The sequence below is a fragment of the Perca flavescens genome, chromosome 23, assembly GCF_004354835.1.
Source record: "Perca flavescens isolate YP-PL-M2 chromosome 23, PFLA_1.0, whole genome shotgun sequence".
Taxonomy (NCBI): domain Eukaryota; kingdom Metazoa; phylum Chordata; class Actinopteri; order Perciformes; family Percidae; genus Perca; species Perca flavescens.
This window is the reverse complement of record NC_041353.1, coordinates 3,722,259-3,747,631: the sequence shown is the minus strand read 5'-3', so window position 1 is coordinate 3,747,631 and position 25,373 is coordinate 3,722,259. Positions and strand designations below refer to the sequence as shown.

At 40.3% G+C, this 25,373-nt stretch overlaps 1 protein-coding gene across 3 annotated transcripts; it reads right to left on the bottom strand.

Moving 5' to 3' along the window:
- Positions 1-3,499: 3,499 nt before the first annotated feature.
- LOC114550080 (F-box only protein 15) lies at positions 3,500-23,879 on the bottom strand. 3 transcript variants are annotated; one of them, XM_028570561.1, is made up of 10 exons: positions 23,556-23,877; positions 23,379-23,462; positions 20,866-20,970; positions 19,081-19,329; positions 14,100-14,282; positions 11,641-11,761; positions 10,068-10,150; positions 7,735-7,880; positions 6,405-6,529; positions 3,500-4,589 (listed from the first exon to the last, which is right to left on the bottom strand). In XM_028570561.1, the coding sequence occupies exons 1-10, from the start codon at positions 23,768-23,770 to the stop codon at positions 4,323-4,325; spliced, it is 1,578 nt and encodes a 525-aa protein (XP_028426362.1). In that variant the 5' UTR covers positions 23,771-23,877; the 3' UTR covers positions 3,500-4,322. The 3 variants fall into 3 exon arrangements, with proteins under 3 accessions (XP_028426362.1, XP_028426363.1, XP_028426364.1); XM_028570563.1 differs by having other exon boundaries at positions 4,534-4,618; XM_028570562.1 differs by lacking the exon at positions 19,081-19,329 and having other exon boundaries at positions 23,556-23,879.
- Between the last annotated feature and the right edge of the window lie 1,494 nt (positions 23,880-25,373).

Sequence of the window (25,373 nt, the reverse complement as noted above, 5' to 3'; positions counted from 1 at the left end):
GGATGGATTATTACAGAGGGAAAGAACCGAAAAAGGTACCGTTGGGTACCGGAACCGAATTCCAGGTATCTGTATCGGGGAGAAAAAAAAGTGAACGGTACCCAACCCTATATCTGATGCCATAAAAACGTGACAAAGCGTCATTATAGACTTGTAATTGGTTTGGCAGGGTGTATGGGCGGGACTTCGATACCGCGGCTCCACCGTCCGATCACTCACTACTGCGCAGACTCTGGCTCCAAATTTACAAGTTGGCAGAGCTCGTATCTGGGATATTTTGGCTTCACTTTTGTTCAGCCGGAAGTGGATCGTCCATCTTTATATTCAGTTTATGGGGTACACTGTTAATGCGTTTATACGTCTTTATGCTAAGCTAAGCAGCTGCTGGCTGTAGCGTTACATTTAACAGACACATATGAGGGGGGTCGATTGCCTCATAAAACTCTCTGCAAGAAATCGCATAAGCGCATTTTCTGAAAATGTCCCTTTAAAAGGTGCAGTAGGTAAGACTTGTAAAACTACCTTTCTGTCATATTTGCTGAAACTGACCCTATGTTCCAGTAGAACTACATGAAGCAGGTCATTTAAAAATAAATCCAGTTCAGATGCACCAATCAGGGCCAGGTGGGGGGTGTCTAACTGCGTGTCAATCACTGCTAATTCTCCCTTGTGGGGGGAGGGGCTGAGGAGACCGCTTTGGGCTTTAGCGGAAAGGGGGGAAGGGACTGAGAAGTTGTCGATGTTCAAATTTTTTGGCTAAGTCCTGGATCTTCACAATCCTACCTACGGGACCTTTAAGTTTGAAATTAAACAATTATTAACCCTTCTGAAGTTATAAATGGGTAAACCTAACATAAAACCTGAGGTTTCTTTTACATGTAGTTGGAACATCTAACTTTATAATAACAATTGTGTGTCTGCCTTGTTTTAGACCTCAGTACAATTGATTTCGGTGTTCTCAAAGAAGAACATGAAAGACAGAAGGCCGAGCTGAAGGGCAGCCATCGGTTTGCAGTGGAGGTGACTCTGGATCCTGACACAGCCCGTCCCAGCGCCATCCGGCCTGGGGATCAAGAGCAAGTCCACTGTGGTGACGCGAGGAAACTACTTAAAAACCCTGAGAGATTTTACAGATGTGTCTGTTTGAGTGGCCCAAGAATCAATCAACAGGAAGGGACAAATCCCACAAATCCCTGAGAATGACTCCTAGACTTTATGGTTAAGAGATGAGTAATCCTACTACTAATAACCAGACCCCAGATTTCTTCACAAAAAAAATCTGATTTAAATCGATTTTTCCCCCCCTACTTAAAATCAATCTGCAGATGACAAAGAAATTGTTCAAAACTAGTTTTAACTTTATTTTGTTTTGACTCTCTCATACACACTGACACACACACTCTCTCTCTCTCTCTCACACACACACACACACACACAGCAGGTATACCATAATGATTATTCATGCCAATTTTGTGGAAATGGAGTGTTTTCCCTACCATTGTTTTGGGGGGGAAAAAAGACAAAATTATATAATTAAGCTATATATATTCAACAAGAAGAAAACGGATGTGTGAGATAAAGCTGTTTTCACACGTACAGATAATTCACTTCAAATCATTTTGACTTTAGTCACGCAACCTTGCCCCTATTTTCAACCGTTACTGAGTAACGTACATTAAAGGTCCCATGACATGGTGCTCTTTGGATGCTTTTATATAGACCTTAGTGGTCCCCTAATACTGTATCTGAAGTCTCTTTTATATAGACCTTAGTGGTCCCCTAATACTGTATCTGAAGTCTCTTTTATATAGACCTTAGTGGTCCCCTAATACTGTATCTGAAGTCTCTTTTATATAGACCTTAGTGGTCCCCTAATACTGTATCTGAAGTCTCTTTTATATAGACCTTAGTGGTCCCCTAATACTGTATCTGAAGTCTCTTTTATATAGACCTTAGTGGTCCCCTAATACTGTATCTGAAGTCTCTTTTATATAGACCTTAGTGGTCCCCTAATACTGTATCTGAAGTCTCTTTTATATAGACCTTAGTGGTCCCCTAATACTGTATCTGAAGTCTCTTTTATATAGACCTTAGTGGTCCCCTAATACTGTATCTGAAGTCTCTTTTATATAGACCTTAGTGGTCCCCTAATACTGTATCTGAAGTCTCTTTTATATAGACCTTAGTGGTCCTCTAATACTGTATCTGAAGTCTCTTTTATATAGACCTTAGTGGTCCCCTAATACTGTATCTGAAGTCTCTTTTATATAGACCTTAGTGGTCCCCTAATACTGTATCTGAAGTCTCTTTTATATAGACCTTAGTGGTCCCCTAATACTGTATCTGAAGTCTCTTTTATATAGACCTTAGTGGTCCCCTAATACTGTATCTGAAGTCTCTTTTATATAGACCTTAGTGGTCCCCTAATACTGTATCTGAAGTCTCTTTTATATAGACCTTAGTGGTCCCCTAATACTGTATCTGAAGTCTCTTTTATATAGACCTTAGTGGTCCCCTAATACTGTATCTGAAGTCTCTTTTATATAGACCTTAGTGGTCCCCTAATACTGTATCTGAAGTCTCTTTTATATAGACCTTAGTGGTCCCCTAATACTGTATCTGAAGTCTCTTTTATATAGACCTTAGTGGTCCCCTAATACTGTATCTTAAGTATCTTTTATATAGACCTTAGTGGTCCCCTAATACTGTATCTGAAGTCTTTTTCCCCGACTGGGGGAACGCATATTAATGTTAAACAACCTCATGAAGTGAAATTTTCATGCCATGAGACCTTTAACATCCCATGGTCTCATGAATGTAGCATACCTGTAGCAAGCTCATTTGTAGTAACTAGCGGTAAAAAAAACATCGAAGAAGAGCTTAAGGAGAAAACCGATTTTCATTTAAACAAAATCAACCTTAACTACACATTTGAGTTAATCGATAAAATTGATTTATCGCCCAGCCCTAAGTCTTTGTACTTCTGTTTATCATTTGTAGTGTCTTAAAATATGAATGTGGATAAAGTTAGTGATAATGAGATGCTTGCTAGAGTACATAATAGGCAAAAACGTTTTATTTCTCCGATTCACGGCTTTGTCTTCGGCGCTCCCTCTCTTCAGTCACTCTCTCTCTCGCTCCACCACTTAACATGTTTGCAGGCGCTTGTTGAGCCTCTCTCTCAAACTCTGCCATTTTGACCAGTTTACAGTTTGTAACATAGAAATAAAATGGATTATGGATCATTTTATTTCTATTGTTTGTAGCTGATTTGACCAGCTGACTTGTCTATTGGCGGTTGACACAGGGGACGTCGCTTACATTCTTAAATTCTGTGGAATTTAGGACTGTTTTTTCTGTTTTAATTTGGTTTAAAATCTGCTAACAACCGGGGTAGAAACTCATCTCTCACACGGATTAGATTCTACTTAATTAGTTTTTTTATTAAACTGTAATCCAACTTCATCCAAATGTCAAAACATAAACAATAACGTCAGAATCTTGGTGACACAAATATTTATTTTCTGAGCATTGTAAATAAAAGAACAATTGTTTTGCCTTTTTAAAGCAGCTTGTAAGTAACATGAAATTATGCCATGTCTGATCAAAAACTAAAATAACTTGAAATGAATATGTACTCTGTAAATAAGGAAATTCAAAATAAACGTAAGTTCTTTTTCAGGATCTCGTCCCTTATATTTACACATTACATGTACCTTTATTCTTCAGGTGTAATAGAAACAAAAACAGAGACACACTTCCTGTATTGTGAACAAAACAAACTCATTTTAGCTTTTCTTCTAAACATTGGTTTGTATTTTTCTACTGAAAACTGTCTGACTAACACATAAAGCTTCAACAGCATAAACTTGTCTTTATTTCCATTCTTACAGAATGAGACTTGCTTTTGTACAACAAAACTAACAAAATATCTTACTGAAATGACTCAGTTTATACTGAAATTAAAAAACTTAAAATGTAGCCCTCTTAGGATTTACTCAGATGTATTTACATATAACATGTACTTTTATTCTACAAATGTAATAGAAACAAAAAAACGGTAACACACTTCCTGTATTGTGAACAAAATACAAATAAAGAATTTTAGAAGTTTTACATTTTTAACATGAAGCCTTAGCAGGATAAGCTTGTAATTAATTATTTTACCCACTACTTACAGAATACTTTTGTACGATAAATACGTAAACAAACCTACAAAGTAGGGCATTTTTGTAAACAACTGATGTAACACTGAACAAAAACGTCAAACTCACTGCATCAGAACTGTAAAAAACTAAACTTGCGAGCGCTCCAGTTCTGCTTCAGTACGCTCGGCTGAAATGCTTGTTGACTTTGAAAACAGCAACGTAGACGGTGAGGCTGATGAGGAAGAACTGCTTCTGCTCCTTAAACCAGACCAGTTTCATCTTCACCTGACCGTCCGAGTCTTTGAAATCCATCACAAAGTGTTCGCCGCTGTAGTCGAAGGACTGCTGCTTCACGGCCATCGTGATGCAAATGGGCGAGCTGACGCACCAGAAGGGTTTCTGGAACTCGTCCAGCAGAGTCAGCGATACGATGCAGCAGTTCTACGCAGCGCAAGAAACAACCATCAGAGCTGAAATAAAGAAAAAAGGGATGTGGTCCCCTTTTTTTCCCCCCACAACAGCTGAGCCAAAACGAAACTTACTTTGCTGAGCTGTCACTAAACAAACCTGACATCATCAACCACAGTGTGTGGCAGGTTTGCTGGCTGAATTATCACAGTGACGTGTGATGAAGTGCTCGTAGTTTTTGATTATTTCAATAGAGTTGACCTTGTGTTTAAGTTTTCTTATTTGTTTTAGTGTTTAGTTTTAGCTAGGTATATGCAAGTAGTTATTGGATAAACAGATATAGGATTTCATTTGAGACAGGCTAATATTAGAATATTTTAGTGCTGTCAAACAATTAAAATATTCAGTCGCAATTAATCGCATTAATGTCATAGTTAACTCACAATTAATCGCACATTTTTATCTATTCTAAATGTCCCTTGATTTCTTTTTGTCCCATTATTTTTTCTCATTTTAATGCGCTTATCAACATGGAAAAGTGGATCGGCTTGCTTTGTGCAAATGTTTTTTTATTGAAAAATACCTTGGCATATAACGTAGTGTTCAATTTCAAGCCAACATTCTCACTTGGAGTTTGTTCTCAGTTGTGGTATCCATGTGCTTTGACGAGGGTGGGGGGGGGGGGAATTGCCATCAGCTGTGTGCTCGGCCATCAGCTGTGAGCTCGGCCATCAAGTGGTATTTCAGACTGGACGTGCTGCGATGATAGCTCGGTTCATAACAACAAAACACACACATCACTTTGGTTTCGTCAGTGGAACAATTTGGCAACTTTTTTTAAAGTAAACTTTCCATTCAGAATCTTATTGGCGTCCATTTCGGCATCTCGCGCTCGCCATCCACTCAAAACGTAACGTTAGCCCCAAACCAGTGTGCGTGGCGTGCCTGTTGTTGTGTTTCCGGTCTAGCTAGATCCGGTGTGGTGTTGTAGTTTTTCTAACGTTACTAGTTGTTGCAACAGCATGTGAAAAAAAAACGACAAAGTTTGCATGGCCAAAAAGAACGTTAATCTTGCGATAAAAAAAATGTACGCTGTTAAAATGGGTTTGCGTTAATGCCGTTAATACTGCGTTTAACTGACAGCACTACAATATTTTAATAAATATATCGTGCCATATCATAACCTAACCCTTTGTCACTTTCGAATCCCTTCACTCTTTCACTTGCTCTGCCACATGCACACACATATGCCGGCTAGGCTATTCACTTAAAAAGATATGCTAGAACGATGCAGACACAAGTATAAATCCTCACAACTGCGTAGGCCACTTACGTAGGCTACGGTCTAGACTCTGCATAGATCATTAATCAGTAAGCTTTAGTAGGTAGATGTTGTTACCTTGTTACCAGAGCCAGGCTAGCCATTTTCCCCTTGTTTCCAGTTTTTGTGCTAAGCTAAACTAACTGGCTAATGGCTGTAGTATTTCAGTATATTCATATTTACCTAACCAGATGTAAGACTAGTATCATCATCTAATCTAATTCTCTGCAGAAGAAAGCCAATGAGCGCATTTCCTAAAATGTCAAACTATTCCTTTACATTTCTATCTAAATATATCTATTGTTTGATGGTGATATGGTGTAAAGATTTAGCAGAGGATATCAGGGAAAACCATATCCCTGGAGGATTATTGTAATATTAAGAAAGTTGGTTTATGTTGATTTTATTTGACCAGTGGTCATCGCAGTAATTGGTCAACTAACACATTTCAACAAACTGCCGTGACTGGTTAAGTGTGTGTTCTGGAGCAGGGTCTGTAAAGTCTTGATTGTGTGGGACAGATGTACCTCCACTACGCCCTCCAGTGGCTCGCTCTTCCAGGGCATCTTGATGTTCCCAGACAGCGGTCTGTGCTCGGACAGGTTGGTCCGGTTGATGACTCTCAGCTCCACCAGTCCGGCCCGGATCTGAACTGATCGCAGCAACACAACAAACTTTACGTATTTACACCACAACCTGGACAGTTCCAGACACTTTTCTAAATCTGGATGTCATTAATCAACTGAAGAAGTGACTGACCAACAGAAAAAGGACGGAGCTCTTTTTGCATTAACATAGTTTACTTTAAAAGAGGATTCAGTTCTCTTTCTGGCCCACTTCAGCCTTGATGGGGCCTCAGGGGCTAAAATAAATACAGGGCAAAAGGCAAAACGAAGTCCAGTGAGTCCAGTGATCCTCTACGTTGTTTTTGCAGTGGCGGCCCGCCATGGCAAAATTTCTGCCGCCATGGTATCAGAAATAGGGCAGACACGTTGGCTGCCGCTCATATTGCAATTTAACAACAAGTAGAACTATTCAGAGGTTATTGGGCCCGTCCAGTTTAACTCCACATACTGTTGTGGTGATGGAGTTTATTGTCAAAACGTTGTCTTTCTTCCTAGTCGACTATTAAACAAACCGCTCCACCAAAAACATCAACTCATCGTCCTGATTTCATACATCTGGAAACATTAAAATGGTAAGAGAGTCGGTGTAATATTTCATTCTATACTTTGGTTTTTGGTTTCCCTAAGAAGAATTTGTTGTAAAATGTATTTTATAGACCTGTTGTAGATGTCAAGTGCCCTGTAGTTCCTCAAAAAAATACAGTTCAGTTCTCACTCAAGGCATCAAAACTATGAATGAACACATATGGAATTATGTACTTAACAAAAAAGTGTGAAATAACTGAAAACATGTCTTATATTTTAGATTCTTCAAAGTAGCCACCCTTTCCTTTTTTTGATAACTCTGCAAACCCTTGGTGTTCTCTCAATGAGCTTCATGAGGTAGTCACCTGAAATGGTTTTACCTTCACAGGTGTGCCTTGTCAGGGTTAATTAGTGGAAGTTTTTCCCTTATTAATAAAAAAGCAAAGGGTGGCTACTTTGAAGAATCTAAAATATAAGACATGTTTTCGGTTATTTCACACTTTTTTGTTAAGTACATAATTCCACGTGTTCATTCATAGTTTTGATGCCTTCAGTGAGAATCTACAATGTAAATAGTCATGAAAATAAAAAGGAAACGCATTGAATGAGAAGGTGTGTCCAAACTTTTGGCCTGTACTGTGTATGTGTATCATTGGCAATAGACAGCCATAATAAATCAGATAGAGAGATTAAAATGATGTATTACTTGTGCGGCAGGAGAGCTCGCGGAAGTGTCCCGACATGATCTCAGCGCCGGTGTTGTGCAGGACGAAGTGCAGAGTGTAGCCGTGCAGACCAAAGTCAGGGTCCGAGGTATCCGCGGGCGGAAGGTCCACAGGCTCCGAGAATGGGCTGCAGGAAGGGACAAACGGGACGAATGTAGCACTTCAGAGATCATTATAAAGAGAGGGAACTAAACTAATTTAAAAACTTTTCAAAGTGTAATAATAATAATAATAATAATAATAATAATAATAATAATAACAATAACAACAACAACAACAACAACAACTTTATTTAGGACACAAATGTAAGGGCCATAGTACAGTCCCTCCAGAAAAACGCGATTATGCGATCGCATAATTCAATGCATAATCAGCCAAAGTCCGAATATTTATGCGGGGGCTGCATTTTTTCAAATACGCCGCACTTTTGCCGCATAAATTGCAGATTTTCGCGCAAAATATGTGGGGCTTGTATGATTTCATAATCCCTGCATTTTTGCTGCAAAAAAGTCCCATAATATATCTTAGCAGAAAGTTGAAAAATGTTGCGTTTACTTCACACAAGAGCAGCCATTTTCCCCTGTTGCCATGGGAACATTATGAAGTGACGTAATTACGCGACATGAACATCATCGAAAAGCAGGATGTTGGGGGAATCACTTTTTTTTTCTCTCTTTTTCATCAAACCGCAGTTTTTGCAAATTCCCAAAAATTTTGCAAATTCCCACAATTTTTGCAAGATCCCGCAATTTCATCGCATAAAATTGCATAAATATCCCGCATATTCCATCGCACCTTTTAAGAAAACGTGCCGCATAATCAAGGATTTTTGCCCGCAATAATCACAAAAAAACTCTGGAAGGACTGATAGTACATTAAAAATGCCAATATTTACAAACATATGACAACTATATAGTACAATTCATATAAATTAATAAAAGGTCAACAACCTTCACCTGTAACATACAAACAGGAGCACCAATGTCTCCACAGTCTAGATGCGAACCTGACAGAGCTAAAATCAATGTAGGCTAAAGCTTGTATACAGTAATTCTGTTTTCTGAGACAGACATCCTACACACGTATCGATAAATAAGGTTTCTGATGAAGGCACACCAACGCTAACAAACATTTGACTAGCACTACACCATCTCGTTTGTCATTAGACGCTACATTCAGTCTCTGAATGCCCTTTTTTCTGTAAGACCGCCATAAGTGGGCAGTATATACAGTAGTGTACAGAATGCTTTAAATAAAGTTACCTACATTAGCCAAATGCCACACGCCAAATGTACGTGCAAGTAGTGTCGTAGCCAATTTTGACATGTGCTGTGTGTGTGTGTGTGTATTACGTGTATAGTGTGTGTGGTAGTTTGTGTGAATGTTTTGTTTACTACGTCACCTGCGCACCTGTGTGTGTGTGTGTGGTAATCAGAGGTTAGAAAGGGAATCACAGGTGAGAAGGTGTGGGGGGCAATTAGGATCTGGGAAGCCACACAGGTTTTCAACCTCAGCTGTGTGCGAGTGATGATTTTAGAACTCGTCTGCTCGTTGTTGATCTTTTACAGTCAGTCTTCTTGTAGGTGTTTTTAAATGCATTTATAAAATAAAGGATTAATCTTTAGATGATGGCGGACCTCATTATTTGCAGCAGCACATTAGCCGGAGCAACGTAACATTTATTTAGTTATAAGTGAATCACTGATCGGATTAATTTATTTAGTCAAGTATTTTAACAGCAATTCAATTTTTCACATCTCTGCATTGTGCAGTCAAATACTTTGTTTCACCCTCTAGTACTGAACTTAACTTAAACAAAATACAATATGTACAACATAGAAAATATATACAACAAAGATAACATAGTACCATTTTAAAAATAAGACTGAAGTGAAAAAAAATGCTCAAAGGTTAATTTTAAAAAGGATAAAATTTGCTTTTAAATATTTGGAAATACAATTTTCATACGATAAAAAAACATTATTGGTGTAGTCACACAACAATGTATATTCTCACCATTTTCTGATCTACTCTGATCTATTTTTATCATTTCCATTATTGGCATTTTATAATATAAAAAAAATTGAACAAATCAAAACGTTTCACCCTCAGGCATCTGTTATTATCTGGGTTTATAAAGCTGTAGTGATGTGACCAGCAGAGGGACGACTCAACTTCACTGACAGAACTTGACAGACACAGAGAGACACAGAGAGAGACAGACACAGAGAGAGAGAGAGAGAGAGAGAGAGAGAGAGAGAGAGAGAGAGAGAGAGAGAGAGAGAGAGAGAGAGAGAGAGAGATATGAACCTACCAGACTGGAGATCCCAGCAGACTCTTCTCCACCAACTTGTGGAAGTGCAGGCTGACCATGATGAAGGCTATACCATGGTTAGCCTATTATTTTTGTTCACATTATAAAAACATGGAAAAGTGATGTGAAACCAGTCAGTTTAAGGAAACAAACAGCATTTACTATTATATAACACCAAGCCTGTATCATGGCTTACAGTCGTTACAGTCACTTTCTATCTGTACTACCCTGACATTATATTACATCTTCTAGTCCATATTCAGAACTTTCCAGGGATTCCACGATTTCTTTTTACGAAATGTGGATAAAATTAATTTATATTTGATGAAATGGTGCAGCCATTAAAGTGCTCATATTATGTTTTTTGGCCTTTTCCCTTTCCTTTATTGTGTTACTTTTCTTTTTGGTGCTACGTTATAGGTTTACAAATTAAAAAGCCCAAAGTCCCCCCCCCAAAGGGACTTACCATCTCCAACAGAAAACCCTGTTCACCAACTGCTCCAAACAGCTCTGTTGTAGTCCAGCCTTTACTTCAGAGACCAACGTGGTCACTTTGTAACACACGTTATAATGCTCGCCTAGCTGCTAGCATGGTACACCCTCATACTCTGCTTCTGACTGGCTAGTAGTCCTTACCTAGGTACTGTCAGGGCACTCCCTCATACTCTGCTTCTGACTGGCTAGTAGTCCTTACCTAGGTACTGTCAGGGCACGCCCTCATACTCTGCTTCTGACTGGCTAGTAGTCCTTACCTAGGTACTGTCAGGGCACTCCCTCATACTCTGCTTCTGACTGGCTAGTAGTCATTAACTAGGTACTGTCATGGCACACCCTCATACTCTGCTTCTGACTGGCTAGTAGTCCTTACCTAGGTACTGTCAGGACACGCCCTCATACTCTGCTTCTGACTGGCTAGTAGTCCTTACCTAGGTACTGTCAGGGTACGCCCTCATACTCTGCTTCTGACTGGCTAGTAGTCCTTACCTAGGTACTGTCAGGGTACGCCCTCATACTCTGCTTCTGACTGGCTAGTAGTCCTTACCTAGGTACTGTCAGGGTACGCCCCTCATACAGAAGTGTGATGTCTCACTCTGTAGCTGAAACAGAGAGCTCAACACAAAAGAGGAGCTGCAGCAATGTGCAGCACAACAAAAAGATAGTGTTTTCTGAACATTAAACCACATAAACCTATTCTGGTACAACCTCTAAATACAATTATGAACCTGAAAATTAGCATAATATGAGCACTTTAAGAAGTGTAGGTATGTGTAGTAACGATTATTTTCACAGTTGATTAATCTGTTCAATCAGTTGTTTGATCTATAAAATGTCAGAAAGTACTGATAAATGTGGATCAGTGTTTCCCAAAAAGCCCGAGATGACGTCCTCAAATGTCTTGTTGTGTCCACAACTCAAAGATATTCAGTTTACTGTCACAGAGGAGAGAAGAAACTAGAAAATATTTAAATTGAAGAAGCTGGAATCAGAAGTTTAACTTTTTTTTTTTTGAGACAAAAAATGACTACTAATCGAGTAATCTTTGCAGCCATAAAGCTGTGTGTTGAACACTTACCCTCCAGGTGCCTATGAGGAAGCAGGGCCGCAGATGCCTCAGCTTGACTAGTTTGTCTTTGCCAATGTAGCGAACAGGAACCTTGGTGTCCTGCTTTATGATCAGAGAGCGCCAGCCAGGCCTGATGGAGAGAATTGAGAAGAGGAAGGAGTGGTGAAAGTATGGTGATGAAAAGGGGCGAGGCGTTGGGAATAGGGCTGCACAGTACATTGTTATTTTATTGTCATCGCAATATCAACTAGCGCAATATACATGTCACAAAAGGCTGCAACATATCGCGATAGATGCAATTTTTGGTGTTAGTTGACAGAAAATATCCGTAGAAAACTGCAAATTAAAATGTAACTAGGCCTGTCACGAAAACAAATTTTGCTGGACGATAAATTGTCCCAGAAATTATTGCGATAAACGATAATATTGTCATCGAAGGACCATTTGCATCTAATATAATGATAATGGCATAATAATGCAGGTACACCTTTTCAAAGATCAATACACTTTTATTTCTAAAGAATATTTAACACTGGAACTGGAAGACATTTTAAATATCCACAATATGTCTTTGATCTCCTTTAGTATGTCGTCTTTCACGCTGATGTACAGTTGTGGGATTGCCGTTTGTGACACGTAAGTTCTCAGACTACAGACTCTGTACTACATTTTACAAATATTTAACACTAAATATTAAATTTAAATAATATATAATTAATAAATTAAATCTATCTGTATGGCTATCTGCCACATGGCGAGTAAATGTACCACAATAGTTCTGTTTTTCAGTCTTCATTTTGGCAAAGGTGCGGTTTCTGCTCCTCTTCAGGTCGGAGCGGGCCGACACACACACACACACACACACACACACACACACACACACACACACACACACACACACACACACACAGTGTCCGCGGACAGCTGTAGGCTTGTACCGTTAATGTTCTGTGCATTGTCGGACACATGCAGCCACTTTCCTGAAACCACTTGCGAGACTGACGAGTCCACAGTGGCGTGTATGTCCGAGCCTAGTACTCTATATTTATCCAAGCCTGTCTCCCCCGCCCGCAGGTTGTCAGCTGTGTGGGAACGGGAGAAAACGGGATGCGAGTAACGGTTGATATTGCTCATATACTTTTTTTTTTGACTGCGCTTTAACTGCAAAGTGCTGCGGGAAACCCTGCTCCAACTCTCAACTAGCATCTCTCGCTCTCTCTGCCTCTCTCTGCCTGGAGTCCCGCCCACACAAAGACCATGCGCCTGACAAAGAGGGTTCACTCCTCGTTACGCTAAGGAACCGAGAGTGGTCCTCCAGTCTCTTTGGTAGAGAGATACGAGGAAAACAAACAAGCATGCAAATGGGAATTATTGCAGCCGGAAAAATTATCGAGCTCATTTTTTTTTTTATCGTGCGATAACTGGATTTATTGACTATCGCGACAGGCCTAAATGTAACTCATTCTTTTTTTAAGTGGTGCCTTTTATGTTCAATTCAATGTTAAATTTGTTCAATAAAAGAATGTTAGAAATGATTTCCTTTTATTTGTTTTAAGTATGGATGCACCGAAATGAAAATTCTTGGCCGAAACCAAAAAAAACGAAAAAGAGGAAACCAAAACTGAAAACCGAAACACCGAAAGAAATTATTAGTACCATTGCATTTATGGCTATGACTGTGTACTAACTTTACTAAAAATCAAGGCATTGCAATTGTATAAATTAATATTAAAGTTTAATTAAAAAAATATCTAGCAGAAATATGGCTACAATCTGATAGTCACATACAGTATCTAGTAGCCTAAGAACAGAATAGCTTACCTATTATTATTATTATTTGAGGCACTTTCTTGCAGGATTTCACTGAACATATCAGACAACAAGGGTGCATGGCCCTCATCTGGTGCAGAGAGACAAGTCTTTTTTTCTGCGCTCTGATCTCGGCCTGGATCATTTCTCATGCGCCCTGCTTTATTTCCGCATCCAAGTCATGGTCTTTATAACGCGGATCAAGTACAGTCGCGGTGCAGAGGATGCGAATAGATCTCACTGAAACGTGTGCTGACAGACTCTAAGAGCTCTAAGTACTTTCCATTGTTTTCGCTCCGTGGTCCGTCTCAACCTCTTTGCTTAGGAGACACTTTGCAGGTGGAACCAATCGGGTACTGACACACGTGCAGGTCGCAGTTTCTGCTTGCGTCATCACAACATTTTCGGCCGAAAACGCCCTTTTGGGTTGAAAATTTTCGGTGGCCGAATATTTGGTCCATCCCTAGTTTTAAGAACTGTAGAAGGAGAAGTTAAGAAGTGTTTTAGAACAATACTGAAAGCAGCAGGAAGGCAGAACTGAGTACACTTTAATATCTGTTCATTTATCGCAAGTAATATCGCGATATTCTACAACGTTATCGCATATTTTCCTCACATCGTGCAGCCCTAGTTGTGACGGAGGAAGAAGCGTGTCTTACCTCAGTGTCTCCTTCCTGAATCCGTACAGCTGGATGTTGCTGAGCTGACGGTACGTGAGGAAGCTCGGTCCACTCCAGCGGACGACCATGGACGACTCGAAGAAGTACGCTCGGCTATGCTCCATCGTGATCTCCCGCCCGCGACAATCACACAGCGTCAGCTCCCAGCTCACGTTCAGGTTTCTGGAAACAAATCAAAAAACACACAACATCTGAAATAACCAGATGTCGCTGACCTTTTTTCGATATGATAATCCGTTTCTTTACCATGAGGAACTGCTCCAAAGCAAAGTGAAAAAGGGGCTTTAGAAAAACAAAAGCCGTTACTGTGAACATCAACCTCTGACATTTGAAGTTTGGCTGCAGAAGAACCTTTGAAATGCAAAAAAAGTGGACCAAATACATTTTATCCTTTTTCCAAATGTCCATGTTGGCTTATCGCAGAGCTACAACTTACAATATTTTTCTGGAATTTTCAGTAGTATTAACAATCATTTATATTATATATATTAATCAATATATTATTGATTAATCTGCTGGTTATTTTCGCAATTTATCACGTGGGTTGATAAAATGTCAGGAAAACAGTTGAAGCGTTGCCCAATTTGACAGCTCCTCGGCTGAACCGGAAGTTGTAGGGCTGGGTACTGAACGTCGATACTTTTATGGTACCGAAAAAAATACTCCAATCTTATGACTATCGAATCTTTCGGTGCCAAATTTTGGTTCCAAAAGCGCCTGAGCACGTAAGCTTATCTGTCCTATCCGCATATTGACACAGAGCGGATATGATATTATATATTGCTGCGATATGATATTAATGGCGAGGTGATATTAATGGCGAGGTGATATTAATGGCGAGGTGATATTAGTGGCGAGGTGATATTAATGGTGAGGTGATATTAATGGCGAGGTGATATTAATGGTGAGGTGATATTAATGGCGAGGTGATATTAATGGCGAGGTGATATTAATGGTGAGGTGATATTAATGGTGAGGTGATATTAATGGCGAGGTGATATTAATGGTGAGGTGATATTAATGGCGAGGTGATATTAATGGCGAGGTGATATTAATGGCGAGCCGAAAGCGGTCGCGGTGCTGTTGACGTTACACTTCCTCTTAGACGAGCAGCCACAACGGTGGTTTCTCTGCCCTGATGACTGACTGACAGGCTGAGCGTGCAAGGCAAGGCACTTTTATTAATGTTACTCTGAGTGAGCAGTTTTACCAGATTTTTTTTTACATTTTGATAACAGGTTTGATTCACAATTAAGGTGGAAAATAAAAGCTTTTGTGTTTAATGTATTTTTGTTGATGTTGAAATGGATTTTAAAACATATGGTATCGAAAAAAAGTATCGTTAGGAACCGGCATCGAAACTGAGGTATCGAAATTGGCACCGGATCGACAGATTTTGAACGATGCCCAGCCCTTCACCGAGGAGGGATCATCGAGGAGCGATAGCCGAGGATACACGAGAGCAGCCTTCACCGGAAGCCGTGCCGCTGAAGGAGCTGCTAACTCCGTCCAAACAGCTGACTAACTCATGTGACTTCAGAGGAAAAGGACGTCTCATCTAGGGCTGAAAAATCAATTTGATTTAAAAATCGAGTTGGTAGGTCAAATCAATTCATATTTTCAAAAAATCTATTTTTTTTCATTTTTTTCAGTCCAAATACAGTATAAATCATTTGTTTAACAATCTTTGTTGCACACTGCACAGTGACTTTTCACTTAGAGAAAGGGTTTGCCTTTGCAATTTTGTTTATGTTGATGCACTTTAATTAAATACAATAAATATATATTTTTAAAATATATTTACAGTTCGCAGTTATTTTGTTTTAAATGGAAGGGGGCAAAAATCGAATTGAATCGTAAATCGAGTTTATAAAAAAATCGCAGATTTTGTTAGGGAAAAAAAATTTCCTCGCATCTCTCCCGTGATTCCTCGGTGGGATGGACTAACCGTACGTACACACCGCCGCCGACTTGAGCTGCAAAGAAGCTCCGGCCGCCCTGTCGATGACGCTTGTCAGAAAGTACGGGGAAGCTGTTCTTCCGTTCTTCTTTGGCTGCTCTGACGCGGCAGCGTTCGATGTTCAACACACGATTGAAGAAAAAGCACAAGCAGCCACTGCACGGCCAGTACACTGACACTAGAAAGCTTTTATAAATGACATATATAATATATAATATATAATATATAATATAAGGACAGAATTTGTATTGTTTGTTGGCCGCAGCGATGTCTGTTAGCGGTTAGCTCGCTCGTTAGCCGCTGAACCGCAGCAGAGTGCAGGCAGAGGTAGCAGCCGACCAGCTGTCGACCCGTGCAGGACTTCACCGTGAGAGGACTGGTTAGAGACCATGTGACTGGTTAGAGACCATGTGACTGGTTAGAGACCATGTGACTGGTTAGAGACCATGGCCCTCATTTATGAAACGTGCGTACGACCTAAAACAGGCGTACGACGGGCGTACGCCGATTCCTACGCAAAGCTCGGCATTTATCAATTTCGACGTGAGCGTAGGCTGCGATCAAATCTCACGTCTGGTCTGAACTCGTGTACGCAAGTTCTCGAGTCAGTGTGGACTTGCGGTGCAGCATATAATCAGTTTAACAGGAGAAGCAGAAGTCATCAGTTGATCACATATCAGTAATGGCAGATCTGGCTCTTTTAGAAGACCTCTATGCGCCGGTCTGCAACATTGTTTTAGCCTGTGGGGTTCTGCACAACATCTCGCAGGAAAACACGGTGCCATAAATGTAGCGATGGAGCCAGATGACCCGAGGCCCAGAGAGCAGGGTCCAGAACAGACACCAACTGAGGGCTATATGAAGGAGACAGGATATTATTCCTCACTTTTAAAATGTAGCCTATAGTGTTATGTTTGGCAATGATATTCAATACAGGAAACATGACGATGCACAACATTTTTATTTATTCTTCAGGTTTTTGTTTCTCTTTCAAGTGAATGATTTATTTCTGCCATTGACCAAGTTATTTTGGCTTGTTTTTCCAGCCCCTCTGCTGTCAGGAGACAGGGTCCAGCACGGGGGCGGAGGACACGCGCTCTCCCTCAGCTGTTGCCTCGTTCCGACAAACACGAGTAAAATAAAAGACACTGCATAAACTCCGCTACCGTGTGTTTATTTAATTATAGGTACACCTACATGTAGGCCTAATAGATTGCAATAGAAGCCTGTATATTACTATTAGGACTATAGAAAATGTGTCAAGGATGTATAAATTAAATAGGCTAAACTTCAGCTGGAGTCCGATTTACTACGGCAACACTGTTGACCGCATCAGTGATCTCTTTTCATCCCGCATTCTTTCTACAGCCTTTAATACCAGTTTTCAGGCTGCCAAAAAGTCCACACGTTAGTGCAAATGAACCGGAGATATCAGGGTTTCAATCTCCACCTCTGAAAAGTGCCGCTTCTCAGCCGGATTACGTCTCGCCATGTCGTAAATTGTAGGGGCGAGGCCTCAAAACCCAGAATATATTGGGGCGTGATATTTAAATGACGATCGTTTCCAGCCGCCGCATTTATCAATGTACGACTATTCTTACGCTCCGATTGGTGTGATACGAACTTTTCATGAATCCCACGTGAAGCCTGTCGTAAGATGATTTCTGCGCTCATATCTGCGCTGGTTTCTACGTTAGGTTGATAAATGAGGGCCCATGAGACCATGTGACTGGTTAGAGACCATGTGACTGGTTAGAGACCATGTGACTGGTTAGAGACCATGTGACTGGTTAGAGACCATGAGACCATGTGACTGGTTAGAGACCATGTGAATGGTTAGAGACCATGAGACCATGTGACTGGTTAGAGACCATGTGACCGGCAGGTAACGTTAACTGGTCCCTATACACAAACAACGTCATATTATAACTGATAAGGGAACCCAGCAACGGGCATTATGAGCTTTTCCTCCATTTTCTCGAAACTAATGTTTTGGTAGGAATGAAAGTTTACATCGTATGTTTTTCCGGAATCAGCCAGCGCGAAGGACGTCTATATTTATGAACCGCGTCATAGCTCATTACCATAAAATTGACCTACTTTCAACTTTCCGATTGACGCTCTGGTCGCCCAAAACGCGACGGCAACAGATTTGCCGTTCCTTGCAGCGGAGAGAAGCTTCCATTGAAAATGAATGACTTTAGAAGCTGAAGTCCGCGGCGGTGTGTACGTACAGTTAGACGCAAGGAAGGGAGACAAGTGGAGGACTCGAGGAGGCAATTTAAGAGACATGAGATGCAGCGAGGGTAACGTTAGCTTAGCGGTAACCTGAAGCTGCTCTTTTCCAGACACCACGGCCACTGCCTGAGTCGGAGATGACGGAGAAGCAGCAGAACTGGAAAATCCTCCTGCTCTTCTGAAGTCACAGTGTGGCTAAATTTTGCCTTCTCCGTGAGTGAGGTTATGGAAACAAACCACAAAGGTAAAGCACGTGGACTCCGATGATGAGACTCCATTGTGCATTCACGTGCACCTCATTGAAACTAATGGTGCATTCAATCGCATCTCGTAAACTGAGAAACTCAAACTGTTGTTGTAAAGTACCCTTCAGCCATCTCTCGTAGCATTTATTGTGGCATTGCGGTCCCGGTTGTAAAAAAAATTTTAAATCGAAAATGTATTGGAATCGTGACCCTAAAGATTTAAAGTCAAATCGAACTGTGGATTTAAAGAATCGTGATCTAACTCCCCCCTCTGGGCATCAAAATGCCATACAGAGGCAAAGTGAATTTGAAGTGAAGTTTAAAAAATAAAAACACCATGAAAAAGGACCCTAAATGTGATAAAGATGGGTTATCCATCCACAGAAAGTTTCAAGTTTCTATGATGACTTTCATGGAAATAAACTGAAATCAATGAATGCCTGGACGAAAGGAAATCAATCTAAAAGTGAAAATAACACATATGGAATAAATGATTCAACCAGACTCCCTCTGGTACCTGAGGACCCTCTCCGTTTGCCTTGGTAAGCCAGTGTACGGGCTGTTGTCGTGTCTCAGCTCTCTCCTCCACTTGTTCACTTCCTGTCCAGCGAGGGTCCTGAAGTACATCTTCTTCCAGCGGCCTGGCGACCGATCCTCTACCTCCCCCTCCAGCGGGTCAACCTTCTGCGCCGCGTCACCCGCCAACGACTTCGGCTTCCACGTTTGACTCCCGAACTCTGACGTGTAAATCTTATGCCACACGGCACTGCAGTGAAAGGAGGCAGAAACTGGCTGCGGAGAAGTACTAGTTACACTGTAATCAACTTATTTAACACAACATTACATTAACTATCACTTGACATTACAAGCTTTTTGGCAGCTGCTAAATAGTGAAAACCCTTTTGTAGGATCTGATCAAAAAGGCATGCACCAAGAAGGTATCGGTATTTTACTTTGAAACAGCCGCAAGAGACATTTTACGGTTTGACTTTGGCTACATCCACACATTTTAAAACCGTGTTTTAAAACAAAAACAGTCTCTGTCCTCATGAGCATTTTCCAAACTAATCTCCGCCCATATTTACACACCTGAACACGCATATCACAGACCATTTCCATACACTGGGCATACACGTGCCAATGTAAACACGGAGTAAGGCTGATAATGCCGCTGGACACAGGAGTTGTCACCAAATAGCTTGAATAACAGCAAATGTAGGCAGAAGAATTCAACTGCACAACAGCTGCTAGTAGGGCTGGGCAATATATCGATATTATATCGATATCGTGACATGAGACTAGATATTGCCTTAGATTTTGGATATCGTAATATGGCATAAGTGTCTTTTCCTGGTTTTAAAAGGCTGCATTACAGTAAGGTGATGTACTTTTCTGAACTAACCAGACTGTTCTAGCTGTTCTGTTATTTGCCTTTACCCACTTAGACATTATGTCCACATTACTGATGATTATTCATCTAAAATCTAAATGTGAAGTTATTTTGTTAAAGAACCAACTGTCAACCCTAGAATATCGCCGCAATATCGATATCGAGGTATTTGGTCAAGAATATCGTGATATCTGATTTTCTCCATATCACCCAGTGTACCGGCGACCAGCAGGTCAGTGTGACATATGGCGATTTCATGCCGGTCGACGCTACAACTAACTGACAACATAAGTTATACGAGTTACAGTTCTCAAGGACGCACGCACACAGCACGCTTCTTTTTCCTTTCTCTCAACTTCTCCACCGTGTGTGTGGCGCGTACCCGCTCGCGGAGTGAAGTGCGTGTCGGCGCTGTTCTCCCACATGTAGGGAACCTGGTGAATTAACCTGCAACATGTCAGCTGTTTGGACATTCTTCAGCGTGTGTGCAGAAGAGAACAAGTTTGCAATATGCAACACCTGCAAGGAGAAAGTAGGGCGTGGAGGGACGACACCAAAAACCCAAATCACATTTTTTTAGTTGGATATTGGATGTGAAAAGAAGGAAATGGTTCTAAAATTAGACTTTAGATGTGTGAATTTCCCACACCAGGAATATTTTATATAGTTCTTTTTTATAGTGATCCATTATCTGTTCAAAACATGTTCTATGTTCTGTGCAAAATGTTCTATTAAAGAAAAGATAGAAAATAAAGATATTTGTGTGTGCTGTAAAGTGGTCAGAAAATATGAAATCAGAATTGGCTAAAATCGGTATCGGCAGGTCAAACTCAATAAAAAAAATCGGAATCGGCCTAGAAAGTTGTAATTGGTGCATCTCTAATGTTGGACTGTGTCGACTGTCAGACTTACTCATCGTTGGCAAGCTGGTAGAAGAGCTTGCTGACGTGGCTAATGCAGGACAGCGAGGAGGGGTCCAGGTACGACAGAATCTTAAGCAGAATCTCTGACGGGAGCCTGAAGAAAAAGTAACAAGGCATCACCAAGAAGAACTTTGTGACTCAAGTGACATTTCCTGGGAACAACTGCTGTATTACAGTTTTTCTCCACTGTATACACACAAAACATGGAACTATGCACACTATTGTGAAAACTTGAAGCTCATGTATCACCAACAAGACTCCAGACCATAGAAATAGAATGAGATTAATTATTTTTTTATGGTCCAAACTGCTAAATTCTCCGCACAATTACAGTGTGTTCACAATAGAAATTCTAAATTAACCAGGTTTCAAATGTTCAAGATTGAAATCCTTAGGATTATTTGAGTAAGTGTACTTATTACATATTTTTTGTCCGACCAACAGTCCAAGACCCAAAGATACCGGTTTACAAAACCATCCTACAGTAGGCACTTTATTTTTGGCTACATTGGACAAACATCCAATAATAATCTTTCAGTATATTGTAATTAAAATGAGTCTGATGAAAATGAGAAAGGAGACTTCTCTGCACCACCTTTTGGCCCTTTTTTTCAGGGCTTTAGATAATCTAGCCCGTGACGGGACACTTTGGCCAATCACAGGTCATTTCAGAGAGAGAGAGAGAGAGAGAAAGAGAGAGAGAGAGCGTTCCTATTGGCTGCTCTGCACTGACTGTGCAACAGCGTTTTTTTGCATCCTACCCACTTCAGCTTTAACATTAAAGGGAAACTTCACCGATTAGCATTAAGCTTTGTATCAGTAGAAACCTGGTAGTATTTTTGAATGACCATGCTTCCCTCCCTCATGTCCCCCTGAGAGGGGAGATCTCTGTATTGTGGGTCTGGAAAAAAACCTCAGATGACGCAAAATGACGATTTTTGCGTCATCTGAGGCTTTTTTGCCCACAGGCAAAAGACTACAGCCTGTATTAGGAGCCACTTCCGCATAGCCCAAAGGGGGTTGGACTGTCGGCTTTTTCTGGAGATTGCCGAGGAAAAAACGAGTGTCAGCCATCTTGAATCCTCGCTTAGCTTCTCAGCAGGAGCAGAAACTGTTCATCCTGACGGAAATTTTAGAACAACAATTATGTGCATTCAAACTACCACACACGTGTACCACCGGGATACATTGGAACACATCGGAGAATATGCAGGACACTTTATTACGGACGCAATACTCGACACACTATGCGAGCTTTGCCTGCACGGAGACCAGCGGTGGTGCTCGATTCCTCTGGCCGGTAAAGTGACCTCATCAGCGGGGAGCGTTGAACGAGTGTGCCGGTGGAAAGCTAACGCTAGCCGGCCACCTGTTCACCAATCGTGCTTGCAAGTGTCCCCTCATTAAACAAACTGGACTAGCTACATCCAACTTCAACGAAACTCCCAACGCGAGTTCAGAGACGGCTCTGCTGTGTTTTCGTTGTTGTGGAAATATTGCTGTGGAGAATCCAGCCTGCTGTCACCGGGTAAGACTACTAGTGGAGGTGGGCTGTGTTACCCCGGACTGCCTGTTGCAGAAATGGGGTGATTTGTATCCAACTAACTGCTGGTGGAGTCTGTGACTGTAAAATGCCGAAAATTCTAGCTACATCCCACGCAAATGTACGGCTGTGTTTATACTCGATGTTTATACCGCAGCCCACCAAGAGCTAATGCTAGTAGCTATGTGTTAGCCTTCTTTTATTACATGGCTTGGTTGAATTATAATGTAGAATCCGGTCTGTTATTTCTTGACAACAGACCGCTGCTAAGGATAACACACCGTTGCCATGCATAGCAGAGCGTTGCCATGGACACAGTTCTGTTTACTCTGGAGCTATCAATCAATCCGCTGAAAGAAGTGCGGATAATGTATCAGCTGTGGCAAAAAAGTATATGTTTTAAATGTGTAACACCACTTGAGACACGGTGAAACGTTTTTTCATGTATATGGTTGAAATGACAATAAAACACACTTGTTGAGTTGATCGTCTCACTGTCTGTCTGTAAAGGGCAGGCGTGGCTTGGGAGTGGCCTCATACAGCAGCAAAGCAAGTGCATTCTGGGATTTGGTGTCTTTCATCCATATGAGCCAAAAACACATTTTCTGTCTTATCTTGGCCTAGAAGGCACCAATTTCAATTTTTTATTCACATTTCTTCTACATAAGTGACCCAATTTAAAAGATATATTCAGCTTTCCAGCGGTGAAATTTCCCTTTAAATGGTTATCACAACAAATGTAAATCAAGTTGCTAACCTGCTGAAACAATAAGTGGATCAATTAATGCCAATCAATGTAGTAAATTATCAAGACAAATATTTTCCGATTAGCTTTTTCTTCATAAAATTCACCATGACTTATAGTTGAGTATAAAATGTTTTTTTTTTAATTTGTATGGGACAATAAAGTTACACTTTGAAATAGACAGTGGTGATGTTTAATGGAAACATTAGCTTACCTCTCCAATAAGTTTTCCTTGGATGGAGAAGTTTTTATTTTGGGAGAACTTGCTTTATTTACCTTTGGTCTCGGTTGTGGAAAGCTGAGATACAAATACAAATAAAAACAAAAAAGGTAAAAATTAAATCCTTCACAGAAACGTTAATAAAAGCGTGAGTGCTAACCGCCCTGTCACCTGAGACTATTCCCGCTAACCGAGCTAGGTGCTGCCTTTGGTCTTCTCTTCCTCCTCTTTCCGCCCGTTTGACCCGATTGTATCCCGCCCGGACCCGGCTTTCCTCTTCCACGAACCGGCTGTCGTCTACCCAGAGCCGGCTGAGTGGGTTTCTTCTCCAAAGACTCCAAAGACTCCCGGAAACTCCGAAAAAACTCCCCTCGTCCAGCCGCCATGATGGACTTGAGAAGTTACCGCAGCCAGTTTTCCCATTGACATATGAGTTTTCCACCCTAGAATGGCGAAGTCATGCCCCGCCCTACTCGGCCTCTGATTAGCTAGATTGGTTAGGATCGGTTAGGATAGGACAGCGTTTAAACAACCAGATGCACATGGTGAGTTTAGGACCTCCGGGAAATTTATATTTTTCAAACCTCATTGATTATTGGTTTTATTTGGTAAATTGTACTTACATTAGTGCAAAATAACAAAAGTTTCTCCAAATGTCCCTGTTTGTTTATATGACTTCAAGAATATATTAACTTATAAACACTAAAAAAAGTAACAAAACTTTATACTTTATAGAAGAATAATGTATGTTTTTTTAATTAAAACTTTTACGTTTTTATTATTAACACTATTTCTATTTACTTGAAGTCATATTCTTGTTTATATGTTTTATTATATTGAGTATTTGTGTTAAATGCTGTAGCCTATATTTGAACGTGTTTTTTCAATAAAAATGTGTTGAAAAATGAATTAAAAAAATACAAAAAGAAACTTCATTAGGTTGTCAATTGCGCAGTCAAACCGCTAGATGGCAATCTAGTATTGTCTTAATTAGTGCCCTATATTTAGAAGTTCTAAATATATTGCACTAGTCTTAATTACATAAGAAAAAATATTAATAAATAGGAACAACAAAAACAGATTCAATAAATAGAGAATAATACAAACAACCATTCACAAATAAACTAAGTGCAAATCAATGAGAGCCACATAAACCAAACATCATGATGTTATTGCACAATTCATGCGCTCTCAAGAAGTATTTTTGTTAAACATTTTTGATTGATGTAGGTACAAACAAGTTTTTTAACCGGTTTAGTCTTTCATTTAACCACGCCTCCAAAGTCCTGCCCTGTCACTGCAAGCGTCTCATGCTTACTGTATACATCCCTCAGTACGTTCATGTGGATTTTTTTATTTAGTATCTTTTCTTTTATTGTCCATATTATTCATGTGGATTTGTTATTTTATCCTCCTGTTTATGTTATGATGTCTTTAAGCTACTGGGACCTTGAATTTCCCCTTGGGGATCAATAAAGTATCTATCTATCTATCTATCTATCTGTCTGTCTGTCTGTCTATCTATCTGTCTAGTATTTGGTTTTCACTAAAGATGATATATTATATTGGAAACTGTCCAGGGAAGCATGTAATGCAAGTTGTATTTTCTTAAAGGTCCCATGACATGGTGCTCTTCGGATGCTTTTATATAGGCCTTAGTTGTCCCCTAATACTGTATCTGAAGTCTCTTTTATATAGGCCTTAGTGGTCCCCTAATACTGTATCTGAAGTCTCTTTTGGTCCCTTAATACTGTATCTGAAGTCTCTTTTATAGACCTTAGTGGTCCCCTAATACTGTATCTGAAGTCTCTTTTAAATAGACCTTAGTGGTCCCCTAATACTGTATCTGAAGTCTCTTTTATATAGACCTTAGTGGTCCCCTAATACTGTATCTGAAGTCTCTTTTATATAGAAGTCTCTTTTATATAGACCTTAGTGGTCCCCTAATACTGTATCTGAAGTCTCTTTTATATAGACCTTAGTGGTCCC